General features: G+C 45.7%; 1 protein-coding gene across 1 annotated transcript in view; it reads right to left on the bottom strand.

The window, feature by feature from the left end:
- Positions 1 to 14,629, bottom strand: part of GPM6A (glycoprotein M6A) — a 218,913-nt gene extending 204,284 nt beyond the window's left edge. The window contains exon 1 of the mRNA XM_066631764.1: positions 14,549 to 14,629. Within this exon, the coding sequence (XP_066487861.1) occupies positions 14,549 to 14,552 (4 nt within the window). The 5' untranslated portion in view covers positions 14,553 to 14,629. The remainder of the gene's footprint in view (positions 1 to 14,548) is intronic.
- Between the last annotated feature and the right edge of the window lie 1,108 nt (positions 14,630 to 15,737).

The following is a 15,737-nucleotide window of genomic DNA, read 5'->3' on the forward strand; positions in this document are numbered from 1 at the left end:
CATAAATTCAGGTGTTTAAGCACATCAGTATGATTATTTCAAAAACTTTATTAATGCAAGCAATCTGAAAAAACCCCAACAGATTATATGAACACTATAGAACTATGGAACTATTACAGTGCCAGCTGTGAGGTTTATCATTTTGTTTACAGCATGCTAGGTAATCTCAAATCACCTCAACAGTAGACAAGCAAAGAAAAAACTAAATATTACTCTTGCTTTGAAATGGTTTTTGCAACAGGTTCAATTTTGTTTCAAAAAAGTACCTGCAAGACAAAGTAACACGAATAAAGAATTAGACAGTTCTCCACAGCTGGGTAAATTTGTTTTGTTTTCACACATTTTCCCCCACAATCCAATAATAGAAGCCTTTGCAAGGCACTGAAGTTTATACTCCCAACACTACTTTATGGCAACAACATGAAATCAAAGGCAAATTAAATTAAAGGTAGCTTTCTGTATGCAAGATCCTTCTTAATATCATATAAATTAACTACTGTCTTCCAAATAACCAAGTTGTCTTTGAGCTTTTTGTTTTGAGTTTTTGTAACTGAATGGAAAACTTTTGCTTTCATAAAAAATTTTCCAGGGTGGAAGGAAGACAAAGGTTGAAAGGTTTTCTGCCTGTGGTAACAGATATTTTTAGGAGTGGTTCTCAACCACATGATAATCATTATGCACATATCTAGCCTAAACTATGAAGACAACTCCTAAAAACAGGAATGAGAACCAATTCTGCAGAACACATGATAATAGGTGAATACCGTGCTGTAATAGCAGCAAACAAATATGCAAAAAGAAAAATATATATATACTTCACGGGTTCTCTACATTCCAGCTCTTCATTCCAACTGGGGACCAGGATCATACTGCAGGCAAAAAACATAAAACGAATTGCTTCCACAATTAAGCAAATGCACTTGACTTGAGTTTCACTAGGGATGTCACCATTAAGATGTTTGCAGAAGCACTCTGAAGAACGATCGCTGCAAAACCAAAAGCAGTGTTTCCATGACAGATTTTTTAGTGACCATGTTGCATTACAATTAGGCAGAGCCTTGGAAGAGCTGTTGCCCTTTCAGAAGCCAATGTGAAAGTAACTGAAGAACTCTCCTGCATTCTCCACTCATCCATGAATTCTGCAGTAACTGAAATTATGAAAACAAAACTCAGCTGTTGCTAATGACCTCATTTTCCACACTCTCCAAAGTCCATCTTGGTTCCTTTGCTGACATGCCCAAAAGTCAGTCAGGACTTCACCCTGGAGGGGGCAATACACAGCTCCCTCTAATCAAGACCATGCCACTAAAGGCCAATTGATTGAAATGGAAAGTTGTAGCACTATGGGGCGTTGAGTGCCACCTTCCTCTGAGGTTTTGTAAATTCAGGCTCTCCACCTTGGCATAACCTCTCTTGCAAGCTTCAGTCTTCCTGCAAAACAAGTTAAGCCTATCTGCCCAGTGGCCAGGCCACTTGGAGAGCCTTTTCAGTCTCTTTCTCCAGGAAGCCTCTTCCAACAATGACCTAAGCAAGGGTTCAGCCCACACCCTCCCATACCCTTTGTCTCCTCAGGAACCTCTCCACTGTGGTTTCCTGAAAGGTCACACCTTAACTCCAGTAAGTCCAGAAAACTCCTGGCTGCACACCCAGGAGATTCTCCAGATACCATTATTCACCCAGGAATGTCTTTGTATTCTTTGTTCAAAGTCCCGTAATTACCGCTGCTCTGGGAACAGAATTTTAGGCATTTTGTTACCTACTGAAGATATCCACACTGTTTGTTTTGGTATTGTCTCCCACGCTGTCTGGTGTTGGTTACATTTTTCCCCAAATAGAAAGCCCTCACCTGCCCTCACCTTCAGAGGAGCTACTTTTCCTGCCCAACTCAAGGTTCCTTTCTGGCTGCATTTTTCTTTTTTCCTGGAATCTGAAACCATGCAATCTTGCTTTGCAGAAGGACATCATACTCCATTCCAGCCAGCAGACCATTGATGGAAAACCTTTAGGGCTTAGAATATCAAAAATCTGGTAGATAACTTGAATTTTGTTCAAGAGGTGTGTCAACCGCCCCAAACAAAAGAGAAACAATTCTTTACATATACATTTATTAAAAAAAAAAATACAGTCCAATCATGTGCGTTGCTATGAATTATATAAAGAAAGTCAAATAATTGTAAAAATAAAATACAAGTAAAACAAACTCAGTTATTGTCATGTGTTGATGAATACTGGCATGCAGAACATCATGGCGTGTCACCTTGGACACGCGTGTCATAGGTTCACCATCACTGCAGTAGACTAAGGATAAGAATTATTTTCTCTCCTTTTATCCCTCATAATAACTCCTTATCCCTTATAAAAGCTTCCATTCCCAAGTGCTTGTTTTAAACCTCCCACTAATCTTCTTCTGCCCCATTGGATCATCTCTGGCAGAGGAAACTCAACCCAGCTGGTGGTCTGGCTCTCTCTCTTTCCCTCCTTCAATTAATCCATGCCTGTCCAAATGGAGCTTTTTACAAATAGTGTCTCACCCACAACAACTGAAATCTCTATGCAATGGATCTTGAAGAAAGCATTGCCTTTTTCTTATTTCTCTCTCTCTCTCTCTTAATCAAACCTATCATGTTCTTTTGGAAAACTGCGTCTCATGGTTAAGTAGAGGCACTTTGAGGTTGTCTCTATTCAGTCAGTGGTCCCAAGTAGCTATATACTGCATTTCAGCCTCTTAAGTTATAAGTTCCCCAGTGTAGTTTAATTCTGGGTTGGGGGGACCTCAGCCCGAGATTGAATGTGTGTTCCCATGTTGTGGTAAACCTGCGTGCATGTGTATGAGGGGAGCGTGGGCAACACCATTCATCTCAAACATTGAGGCCTTCTACACTCAAGTCACTAAATGGTCAACAATTTGGTTTTATTGTGCAATATATAACTTTGCACAGTCTTCAAATTATAATTAACTTCCAGTTGAGTTTTTATTATACTTTAAAATGTGAAGCCTGTCTTGCTTCTCTTATCCTGGCCAGGTATTGCTCACCTCATTCACTGGCATCCTTCAGTCTCGAAAGACTATGGTATCGCGCTCTGAAAAGTGGTTCTGGAACAGCGTCTAGTGTAGCTGAAAAGGCCAATTCGGGAGTGACAATCCCTTCCACACTGGGAGCAAATGTAGTCTGTCCCTGGTGTGTCTCCCTGGCTGTGGGCCTTCCTTCTTTGCCTCTTTGCCTCAGTCTGTTGGGCAAGTGTCTCTTCAAACTGGGAGAGGCCATGCTGCACAGCCTGCCTCCAAGCAGGATGCTCAGAGGCCAGGGTTTCCCACCTGTTGAGGTCCGTTCCTATAGATCCCTCTTGCAGATATCCTTGTAGCACAGCTGTGGTCTACCCATAGGGCACTTTCCCTGCACAAGTTCTCCATAGAGGAGATCCTTTGGGATCTGACCATCGCCCATTCTCACGACATGACTGAGCCAACGCAGGCGTTTCTGTTTCAGCAGTGCATACATGCTAGGGATTCCAGCTCGTTCCATGACAGTGTTGTTTGAAACTTTGTTCTGCCAGGTGATACAGAGGATGCGTTGGAGGTAGCGCATGTGGAAAGCATTCAGTTTACTCTCCTGTTGTGAGTGAAGACTCCATGACTCGCTGCAGTACAGAAGTGTACATGTACCTGCTTGCGGTGGCTGAATCCAGCCTCTGCACTGACTTCAAAGGCTGAAAGCTGCTAGATTCTCCTTGGACTTATGCCACCTCCTGAGGCAACGCAAGTCTGTGAAGACCCAATGGGGCTGTGGTGGCTTACCCAGGGCTGGGTTGCTTACCTTTACCTCTGGGCTGAGCCACTTTGGGAGCTTTTTTGCACTGGATACAGCACAGGCCTTGTAGCCTACCTGTTCCAGCACAAGATAGAATTGCACTACAAGTGTGTTAAGGTAACATTTTTAAAAGTCAAAGCAACAGTGTACTATACAAAAGTCAGTGGATATAAATTAACATAGAACAACTGAAATGCTATTTTGGGTCGATAGGCATAACATGAGAAATACTTATACTGCGTAATGCTTTCAGAATGTTCAAAGTGTCTTTAAGCATTCATATAGCACTTTTATAAAGCACTTCATACATATTATCTAGATGCAATCCTTACATCTTACTTTGTAAAAGAAGTATGATTATTCTCATGCAGTTAAAGAGTTAAAGTTGAGAAGGAGTGACTCACATAAGATTACCTAGGAAGGTAATCAAAATGCAAAATTCAAATTGGCCATGTACCAATTGGGCATGTCCCATGTCTCCCAGTGTTGGTAGAGTTAGGACAGACAAAAGAAAATATGTCTTTATCCAGTGTGTAGTTAGTCTGTGGAACTCCTTGCCATAGGATGTGGTGATGGCATCTGGCTTAAATACCTATAAAAGGGGATTGGACAAATCTCTGCAGGAAAAATCCATCACAGGTTACAGGCCATGATGGGAATGTGCAACCTCCTGATTTTAGAAGTAGGCTAGCTCAGAATGCCAGGTGCAAGGGAGTGGCACCAGGATGCAGGTCCCTTGTTGTCTTGTGTACTGAGTCACTTGCTGGGCCACTTTGAGATACAGGAAGCTGAACTAGATGGGCCTATGGCCTGATCTAGTTCTTCTTATGTTCTTAATTCATAAGTCTCAGTCATCTACTTCTTCAGTCATTAGTTGGTGCTTGGAAAAAGGTTGTCCTCTCAGCCAATGCACTGCTGTAAGCACTGCTAAGATCCATGTGTCCTTCATGACACACTTTTACTCCTTATAATTGTTGGCGATAACTCTCAGCGCAATCCTCTTCATGACTACAGTGGTGCCTCGCATAACGAATGCCTCGCGCACCGAAAAACTCGCAGAACGAAAGCGTTTTGCGATTTTTGGTGACTCGCACAACGAATTTTTATGACCCGTGCTTCGCAAGACGAATTTTGTTTTGTTTTGTTTTCAGGAGGGGATCTTCATGCCAGTTTATGCTCACATTCACCCTAAGAAGGGGGGGGGATCTTCATGCCAGTTTATGCTCACATTCACCCTAAGAAGGGGGGGATCGTCATGCCAGTTTATGCTCACATTCACCCTAAGGAAGGATGATGAGTTCTTGGGGTTTCCTCGCGCAGCAGCGGGTCAGTCAGCATCCCTCCCTCCCTCTCAAACACACACTTACGCTCTCTTCACCACCCCTCACTCACTCACTCACTCACTCACAGGGCCAGGCTCCTGTGTGCCTGTCAGGGGATGCACGTTCTTGCTCCCGCCCGTTTTTGTGCCTCCCCCCGCAAGCCTGGAGCATCACAGCCTCTCTTTCCCCAAGCCTGGAGCATCGCAGCCTCTCTCTCCCCCCCCCCAAGCCTGGAGCATCCCAGCCTCTCTCTTCCCCCCCCCTGCAAGCCTAGAGCATCCCAGCCTCTCTCCCCCCAAGCCTGGAGCATCGCAGCCTCTCTTCCCCCCCCCCCTGCAAGCCTGGAGCATCCCAGCCTCTCTCTTCCCCCCCCCCTCCACAAGCCTGGAGCATCCCAGCCTCTCTTCCCCCCCCTGCAAGCCTGGAGCATCCCAGCCTCTCTCCGCCCAAGCCTGGAGCATTGCAGCCTCTCTCTTCCCCCCCCCCACAAGCCTGGAGCATCCCAGCCTCTCTCTCCCCAAGCCTGGAGCATCGCAGCCTCTCCCCCCCCCCACAAGCCTGGAGCATCACAGCCTCTCTTTCCCCCCACCCCAAGCCTGGAGCATCACAACTTCTCTGCAACACAAACACTTTCCCCCCTCTCTCACACACACAGGCTGCCCCCTTCTCTTACACACACAGATGCTCTGCCCCCCCACACTCACACAGCAGGGGAGGGGTGCCTTCACTCACCTCATCCAGCACCTGAATGTAAGCCCCCCCCAGCAACCTGTCATCGCAGCCTCCTCCCCGCAAGCCTGATCCCATTCACCCTAATAAGGGGGGGCTCTTCATGTCTGTTTATGATCCAATTCACCCTAAGACGGGGGGATCTTCATGTCAGTTTATGATCCCATTCACCCTAATGAGTTCTTGTGGTTTCCAGAAAACTAGAGTACTCAAACCTTTAAGTCTCTCCATTTGTTAATGACAGTGATAATGGTTCTTAATGCCACTGTTGACTGCTGTTCACTTTACATGGAGCAAAAAATACGGTATGTCTTTAAAGAGCACTTAATAAACACTTTGTAAACCAAATTTGACTTTGTTCTGACTTTTTTTGCCCATAGGAACGCATTAATTAAATTTCAATGCATTCCTATGGGAAAACGCACTTTGCAAAACGAAAAACTCGCATAATGAAAGGACTCGCGGAACGAATTGATTTCGTTATGCGAGGCACCACTGTACTTAGAAATAAGTTCTATTCAACTCACCAAAATGAACTTCCATGCATGGGTGCATGGGATTACATGGGCTGGAATTCTGTATACTGGTTGAGTCTTGTTATTCGTGAGGGTTCTGTTCCCAGAACTCACATGGATGGCAAAAATTTCGTTAAAGCAAATCCATTTAAAAAACAATGTCTCTTTGCTAGGTGATTTAAAATCGACTTGCTGACCTTTGCAATGTAAAACAGAGTCATTAGGCAGACAATCCATCAATCAGTCTCTCCAGGTGCTTAGAAAGGCATCATTATGTGGCAGCAACCCCTTCCTTCACCTAGAGCGCAGTGCTGGGAAAGAATGCAAGGTGATTATCTTTCTTTCAGATCAGGGGGAAGGGAGGGGTTGCTTGCCTTGGAATGAAGCTGTTCTAAGTGCCTGGAGAGAAAATGATTGATGGTCAGCTGGCTGCCCTCTCTCACATTAACGAGGCTATTAAATATTTTTCTTTTAAAGGGCCCTTCTCATTGAGTTAAAACCAAAGGTAAAAAAATCCATAGATAATTAGGTTATACCTGTACACTTACTTGAGAGCAAGTCCTACTGAATTCAATTAGACTCACTTCGGAATAGACATGAATAGGATTGCACTGCAAGTCTCTAAGCAACTACTCTCTCTAAACAGATCAGAACATATTTTATATATTTCTATATAAAAATAGAATTGTTCTATTCTAACCAAATTGCAATATTTTAGCCATTTAGTAACAGCAAATTATACTTGTAATACAATTGAGTGTGTTTTTTAAAATGAAGATTTTAACTACGATTGACAAATAATCTGCCCACAGCTGCACCCCTCACAGGTGCTTGCACTACACCACACCTACAATACAGTACACCCTAGAATAACAAATGGTTCTAAGAACAAAAGTATTAACTGTCCACTTAATAGGTGATGACAATTCTTACACTGAATGTAAAATAGTACCTAGGGATTAGAGTTGGAAGTAATCCACATGAGACACTATTAGAGTTAGTGCACCTAGCATCAAGAATCAACAATGTTGCTAGGGTAACACTCCTAATGCAAGAGTTGTTAAATAAAACACAAGAAGCTATATGTCTTCTAATAGTTCTGGATTATATGGTATCCGCAGATTTCACATCCATTAACATCATAAAGGAAATATTGCATTTCAGCAACGATGCCCACAAATTCACAGGGTAACTACTAAAATTAACAAATGGGTCCCCTAGTCCTACACCAAAGGCAACTTGACAAATATATCATCAACAATATATCAGTTTTCAACAGGAGTAGTTCACAAAGCGGTTTACACAGCAAAATAAATCAATAAATGGGTCTGTCCTAAAAGGCTCACAGTCTAAAAAGAGATAGAGAAAAGATATGAGCAACAGCCACTGGAAAAGACACCACACTGGGGTAAAGAAGGACAGTTACTCTTCTGCTAAATATAAGAGGACACCACTTTAGAAGGTGCCTCTTGGCCCAGTTAGCTGGGGTGCTAACTGGTATTCAATTATTTAAATCAAACAAACTTTCAATGAGTTTCTTTTCCTTTTTTAGGCAACTTATTCCATTGTACACCGTGTTAGAGATACAGACTATTTCCTCTTAATGTTTACATTAAATCTTCCTTTTATTGAAGTATGTGGCCCCATCCTGGTCAACATGTAAAACAATTGTTTGTCTCAAGATACATTAAAAATTACCTCTATTTTCCTTTCCTTAAAACAAGAGAGTCATGTGGCATCGTAAAGACTAATTTATTGTAGTATAAATGTTTGTAGATTACAATCAAAGTTTATGCAATAACAAATTAGTCTTTAAAGTGCCACAAGACTGTTTGTTGGTCTTACTGTAACATACTGTAGTTACCCCTCTGGAAGTTATCGGCTCCTTCAGCTACTCATCATTAAATTTTCTTTCTAAGCCATCATTATCCTTGTAGGTATCTGTCATGAAGAGCAAGGGGAACTTTCAGCAACCACCCATCTGATCCAGGGCAATAGCACCCACTGGCAGGCACTCACTCCCTTCCCATTCCCCACTCTATGCATTTGGATGCACAGCTTAGTGCAGTGGTTCTCAAACTCGCCAGTAAGTCTTTGCAGGGGTGGGGGGAGGAGGCAGCGGGGGCAGAGGAAGGCAGTGGCGCAATCCCCAGGATCTCGCTGCTCAGGGGGCTGCAGGGGCTTGGGTGCACTTTCCCAAGCCTCCTGCAGCCTCCCTGGGGTACAGGAAACCTGGAGCAACTTCTGGCAGGGCTCCCCGCAGCAGGAAGAGTGGATGCGGAGCGATCGCGCCCCGCCCCTGCTAAAGCGGAAGTGGAGCACGATCGCTCCCCATCCACTCTCCCTGCTGTGGGGAGCCCTGCCAGAAGCTCCGCCGGGCTCCCAGGGAGGCTGCAGGAGGCTTGGGTAAGTGCACCCAAGCCCCTGCAGCCCCCTGAGTGGCACAATCCTGGGGATCACGCCGCTGCCTTTCCCCCACCTCTAGGCTGCCCCCGCCCCTTAAGTGGGCAGAGACCAGGGCCCTCAGGCTGGGGCGTCGCGACGCCCCAGTTTGAACAGCACTGGCTTAGTGGGACAAGACTCAGTTTTAGTCTGCTGCCACCAGCTCATGGGATCCCAGAGGGGCTTCCCTGGGTAAAGTCCCTCTTCAATAATAGTATTCAGGGTTGTTATTGCTCTCACTCTGACAGTAGTACCTGCATAGCAGGGAGGCTGACAAATCCGCTGATCCCAGAACATGGCAGAGGCTTTAAACAAAGAGGTTTTATTAACAAATGGATCAACAGAAGGGAAAAACAGTATAAACAGGTTTGTTTGCTCACAGATCAAGGACCCCTAAATGATGCTGGCTCTGCAGGAAAGCCTCATGTGTGCTGGAGTCCTGCTGGACTCTAGGTTAAGAATCTGGATCCCAACTCAACCTAGCTTGAGCTGAGTTGACCAAGAGCTTCCAATGTCTGGAGGGGGAGGACAGGCCAACATAAACAGAACCTGACACTCCTGGCTGATACTTGGTCCCTGTCTATGTACCTTGGGCTCTTCCCAGCAACCTTCCACTCTAATCCCCAGAAAGTGGGCTCTCCCTGTCTTGCCCAGTCAGAAGCGCAAAGGAATGAGAGTCTCTTCAGGCCTGATGACCTTTTCCTTAGCACTACCCACCGGCTCTCTGCTTGGCTAGCTCCTTTGGCACCTGAAGCACCTCAGAATTGGAGGGGAAAATCCTCCACAATGAACCACAACTGTTTCATCACAGTATCCACTGAACGTTGATCAACCTTTCTATACCCTTGCTGAACCACACAGCCCCAAATAGACACTCCTTTAATAGAGAAGTGCTAGACCAAGGGTGTCAAACATAAGGCCTGTGGACCAAATATGGCCCTCCTTATAATAGGACTCTCCCAATTTTGATATTTGGAGTCTCTCATATCTTGAAAATATGGGCATGATGTGCACATTTTTCTCTTCTGTCATTTGCAGCTAATGAGTTTCTCTGCGAGAACAAAGTGCTTATTTCCAGCCACTATGTGCTTTATGATGTCACTTTCTGCTTAACACATTTTTGCCTGGCACACAGGTGTACACATTTGGTCCCTGTTGTGTGTATATGCAACACTGGGCAGAAATGGCTTAATGACATCACTTTCTGCCTAATGATGTCATTTCAGACCCTCAGCAGGCTAGCTTCGGCCCTCTGTATCAAACAAGTTTGACACCCCTGTGCTAGACAGTCAAAGAAAAGGAACAAGTTACAGCAGCATACCATAGCTACCCCCCTGGAAGCTACCTGTCTGGAGTTGCTCTTCTTTTATTTTATTTAAGATACTTATATTTTGCTTTTCCCAGTCCAAGGGGCAGCTTAAAATGGCTTACAACATAACTAAAACATAATATATAACACAACTTCCCTCCAACCCAACCGATCCTTAATTTGGGTCTTTAAAAACTCATTATGGTAAAGTTCAGGAAGTACCATTCTAGGAAATGCATGTACTGTATTCATAAGCAAATAGTAACACAAAGAAAAGCTAAACATCAATGCAAAACTGTTATTCTGGCATCACCAAATTCGACAGAGCAGAAAGGTTTTGCCTTTCAGTGGTGTACCAGCAGTTATAGGTTACACACATGCTGACATCAAAGCCACAGAGGAATCAAGAGGAGGTAAGAATTAGAACTGAACAAATTGTAGTTGACTTTTTTACCCCTCTCCCAGGCTTCTGTATGAGGAATACTCCAGATTCCACAGCTTAGGGGCATTGTAGCATGAAAAAAACGAATAATTTGATTTTCTACTCCAGCAGTACTTTTTGCATCTTGGAGCTACAGTCAGACTAAGGACATTCTTCAGAAGCAATGAACTCTTGCCTTGCTTCCAGAGATGGGTTGTTTACTAGCAGGGAAAACAAAAAAACCAACACACATGCACGCGCGCGCACATGCACGCACGCACGCACACACACACACACACACACACACAGGAAAAGAAATGACTAAGCAAGTTATTTTCTTGTTATTTTCTTCTTTGTTTGTTTCTGTTTCCCCTCCACCTTTCTGTGTTTTAACTTAATTTCCTAAATCAGAGGATCCCAGTGCTCAACGCAGTAGATTCATATAAGCATAAATTAAAGAGGAATCCTAAGACCATTCTAAGCCATGAAACAAGATGGCTTGAACACGATTCCAGTACAGTTAACAGTATCTACGTACCATTTGTAAGGGAGCAATAGTGGAAGAGGGGTACGTGTGCATCTCCTGCTTATGGAGTATCCTGAAGTAACTGGTGTGCCAATGTGGGAAATGGGATGTTGGACTAAATATGTTTCTGGGTAGATCAATAGGGCTCTTACGTTTTTAGTGCATTGCAAAAGTAACAATACTTAAAGACTAACAAATTTATTGAGACATAAGCTATCAAAGGCCAGAACCTTCATCATTCTTTATCACCTAGGTCACTGGTTCTCACGCATTTAGCACCGGGACACACATTTTAGAAGGAGAATCTGTCAGGACCCACCAAAAGTGATGTCATGACTGGAAGTGACATCAACAAGCAGGGAAATTTTTAGCAATGCTAGGCTGCAATACTACCCACACTTACCCAGGAGTAAGTCCCATTTACTATCATTGTTAAAAGAATATACATAGTAGCTTGTTAAAAGTACAGGTCTGTAACATTTCCCCAAATGCAGTCACATACCATGGTAGCATCAAGTCTAATATATTAAAAATAAAATATTGAAATGAATGGGAACCCACCTGAAATTGGCTCACGACCCACCTAGTGGGTCCCAACCCACAGTTTGAGAAACACTGACCAAGGTATACAGTGGATAGCAGAAATGCTGAACAAGTTGAGAGTATGCAGTAATGTATGGGTGTTGGGAGTACACAGCAATGTAGTACCATTGTACCTGTACCAGCAAGAGGCAGTAAGCCTGTGTAGATTGTGGTAGGAACAAGGTGATCTCTCTCTCAATCTCTCTCTCTCCCCCTCATCCTCAGGCAATGCATGTTCTTTGGTTACTTAGAGTGCAATTCTCAGACTTTGCTTCCTTCCTGTTCTTTTTCTCTCTCCCCCCCCCCCCCATTCATCATGAAGAGAAGACATGCAGCTAGGGAGATCCACATCCATCCTTTCCTGCAAAGATGTATTTCCCTTACTTATCTTTGATTTCTAAACTCAGACTTCTCACAAAGTTTCCTCTCTGGACTTTCCTGCATAATGTGTGGTGTGATACATGCCTTTATCTCAAATGTTTCTGAAGAAATCTCAAGAGTAAACACTTACTTCCTTAGACTCCAGGTTGTTCTGATGTGGCACTGGTAACAGAAGACACCTCTAAAGTTCAAAGTACTATGTCCTTTTTTTCTCAACATGGAGGTTTGGAGACACTGTCTTGCAGTGATTCTGCTCCTTCTTGGCTGACGGCCAAGAAGGTGGGGGGAAGACACCTGTTCGGAACTTCTCAAACTATTGGTTTGAGAAGTGCCACCAAGATCCTCCATGCTGTTCAATATCTACATGAAACCACCAGGGGAGGTCACAAAGGGATTTGAAGCGGGGTCATTTCTCCCTTTCATCAAATATCAAGGGGGCAGATGAGTACTAGGAACACTGCCTGGAAACAGTGGATAAGTTGAAATTAAATCCAGATAAAACAGCAGTCCTCCTGTCCAGAAATGCATAATGCAAGTTCAAGACCTTTGCCTTGTTCTGAATGGGGCAATACTTCCTCTACAGGAACAGGTGAGCAGCTTGGCAGCTTTCCTGGATCCACAGCCATAGTCCATGGAAACTTTTGCCCAACCTCAGGCCATATCCAAGACAACTGGACCTGGCCACAGTGGTCCATGCTTTAGTGGTTGCACTACTGTAATACGCTGTACATGAGGCTACCCTTGAACACAGTCTGAAAACTAAAATTAGTGGAGAATGCAGTGACTCATGTGGTTGCTTGGACTTGGTGGTTCAGCTCTATTGGGCAGCTGCCTCAGCAGCTGCACAGGTTGTCAATTAGTTTTTAGGTCCAATTCAAGGAGCTGGTTTTAATTTATAAAGCCCTTTATGGCTTGGGGCCAGGATACTGAGGGACTGTTGGCCTCCACATTGTCCAGCCCATCTCCCAAAATCATTGGATAGGGCCCTACTGCAAGTTCCACCACCAACAGAAGTTAGGGGGCGGAAGGTGAGTAGCATACAAACTGGGGAGTAATGAAGGGATGATATAAATGCTAGCAGACTACACAACAGAAGTTCATGATGGCATCATGTTCATCCCATCTGCCTTCCTTTAGGCAGCCCCTTCCCAGTTTTACTTTTAGAGAGTGATATCAGCACAATCTCTGAAACTTGTCAACAGCATAAACTGCACTTGGATCTAGGCCCTAGGTTTTTCCCCATTTCCATTTACAAGACAATGAGAAATTTCTGCTCAGAATGCAAACAAAAATACAACCTTTTGCTAGTACAGAGATGAAGCCCCATAACCAGTAAAATATCACATACTCCTATTATGCACCAGGAGCCTCTTATCAAGGGGGGGAAAAGTTAGCAATCCTAGTTCAATATGCTGGCAGAAATGTGAATTTCACCCATATTCACTGAGCCACACAACTCCACTTGAGCCACATCACTTCATAACACAACCAGGCAAGTTCTGGCCAAACAGTCTTGCACCTTCGTCAGAAATCCAACCGCTTCCCATTCTGATTTAAGATTATGAAGGCAAGGTTAAAGGTTAAAGGCTATGCAAGGATAAGTGGTCTGTCAGTGACCCTGAGCCTCCATTCAGAAACCAGAAGCATAGCTAGAGAGGGTACAAAGCACTAACAGCCCAATCCAATCCACACTTTCCTGGGAGAAGGCCCCCTGACTCTAATGGGACTTTACTCCTGAGCAGATATGCATAGAATTGGACTGTAAGTTTTGCCGGGTGCCTCACTGCAGTGCAAGGGGCCCCTCTGGACCCATGGGGGGGAGGCAAAACAGAGGAGTTCACCTGGTTCCAAAGGGTAGGGAGAGGGGCCCCTTGCCTGCTGCTGTAAAGCTCTCTGCAAAACTCAGTGCTTTGCAAAGGGGAAGGGGAAGGGCCCCTTGCACACGGCAGTGAGGCTCCCTGCAACACTCAGTGCTTGCCCCCCCTCTAGCTACGCCACTGTCACAAACCCATCCAGGGGCACCAGCTGTGTGAATGAAGATACACACACAGAGCAGGCAACAAGTTTCATCCCTTAAACCCAAACTATGACATTGACGCCCCACTCCTCGCAGGACGCAGCTCCAGCCCAGCGCCTGCCCGCCACAAACCGCGGGAGGCCACAGCAAACGGGGCTTCTCCACCTTTACTACTCAGGGCAGTGCAGCTTCTCGCGTGGCCAGGCTGCAGAGTTACAAGGCACGGGGGGCTTCCCCCCCCCAGCAGCTCCCCTACTGGCGCCCCGGGCTAACCGCCCCACCCTGGGGGGCGCAGGGGGGAGGAGGAGGAAGCGAGGGGAGGGCAGCCCAGCCCAGCCCAGCCTCCAGCTGCCGCCCCAGGACGCGAGCGCAGGCAGCCCAACTCCGCTCCAAGTTTCCCTGCAAGCCAGCGGAGCGCCTCGCAGCCCCAGGGGCCGCCAAGGGCTCCGGCTGGTCCGTGGAGGCACCCCGGAGTCTCCCCCACGAGGAACTCACCCATGGCGCTCAGCTCGCAGCCCCAGCCCTGAAGCAGCTCCCTCGCAGCCCTAGCAGCGCTTCTTCCCAGGGACCCTCCGCCACTCCACCCCCCTCCTTCTCGCTTCCCCCCCCCCCAAGCGTCAGCAAAGCGGAGGCGGGTCCACAAAGTCCTCCTCCACCGTCCCACCTGCTTCGCCCCACTGGACGCGAGGCTTCCGCCCCAGCACCGCTGCCCAAGTTCAACCCTTAGTAGGGGCAGAGTAGCGGTGAGGGGGCGTGATTCTGGGCACGTTGGCTGGGAAGTAAGCGCCCGTGCAACTCAACGGGGCTTACTCCCAAGTAAGGCTGCAATCCTGTCCACCCTGACCTGGGAGTAAGCCCCACTGACTATAATGGGAGTTACTTCTGAGTAGACATGGATAGGATTGGGCTGTAAGGCTGCAATCCTATTCACCCTGACCTGGGAGTAAGCCCCATTGACTATAATAGGAGTTACTTCTGAGTAGATTCGTAGGATTTGACTGTAAGTGTGCAGAGCATTATGGTTGGAGAGCACTCTGAGCATGTGTTGTCTTTCCTTTATCACAGTGGTCTTGAACGTTTTTCATGGCATGACCCCCATATATAAATAAGGAGACTGAGGACCCCACCGTCAATCCCAACCCCCTCCCAGAACCCTATCTGTCCACTCTCTTCCCCATTCACTCTTCACCCCCATTGCGCCCTCCCAGCAGTGTTAACTGTAGCCAAATATCCTTGTTAGAGCAGAAAAGGTTACCATGAAGCCTAGCACTAGTGAAAGCTGTTTTAGCACAGTTGCTAAGAACCTGAGCAGGACTGGGACACAATCTCCTGGTACCTGAAGCATGCACCAGATGCCTGCTCTTTACCTAGTGATGCTCTAGTCCAGTGGTCTTCAGCCTTCTTCATTCCCATAAGTTGACCCACAACTGAGGACCCTAAGCTTGAAGTAAACTGCTTTATCACATACTAAATAGCCAAAGCCTGCCTGTCTTCCCTCATCTAAGATTAAAAGGTTTCTGTCTAGGTCAGAACACCTGATTTGCATCCATTATGTGTCTGCCCCCCCTCCACCTTTTTAAAATAGATATTAATTCTGTTTTACATGCAACTTGCCCTGACCTGACACGCAAATCAGGGCAAATAACTCTAAGGAGTGACTCTGGGCCCAATCCTATCCAACTTT

The sequence above is a fragment of the Tiliqua scincoides genome, chromosome 6 (genome assembly GCF_035046505.1).
Source record: "Tiliqua scincoides isolate rTilSci1 chromosome 6, rTilSci1.hap2, whole genome shotgun sequence".
NCBI classification, from domain to species: domain Eukaryota; kingdom Metazoa; phylum Chordata; class Lepidosauria; order Squamata; family Scincidae; genus Tiliqua; species Tiliqua scincoides.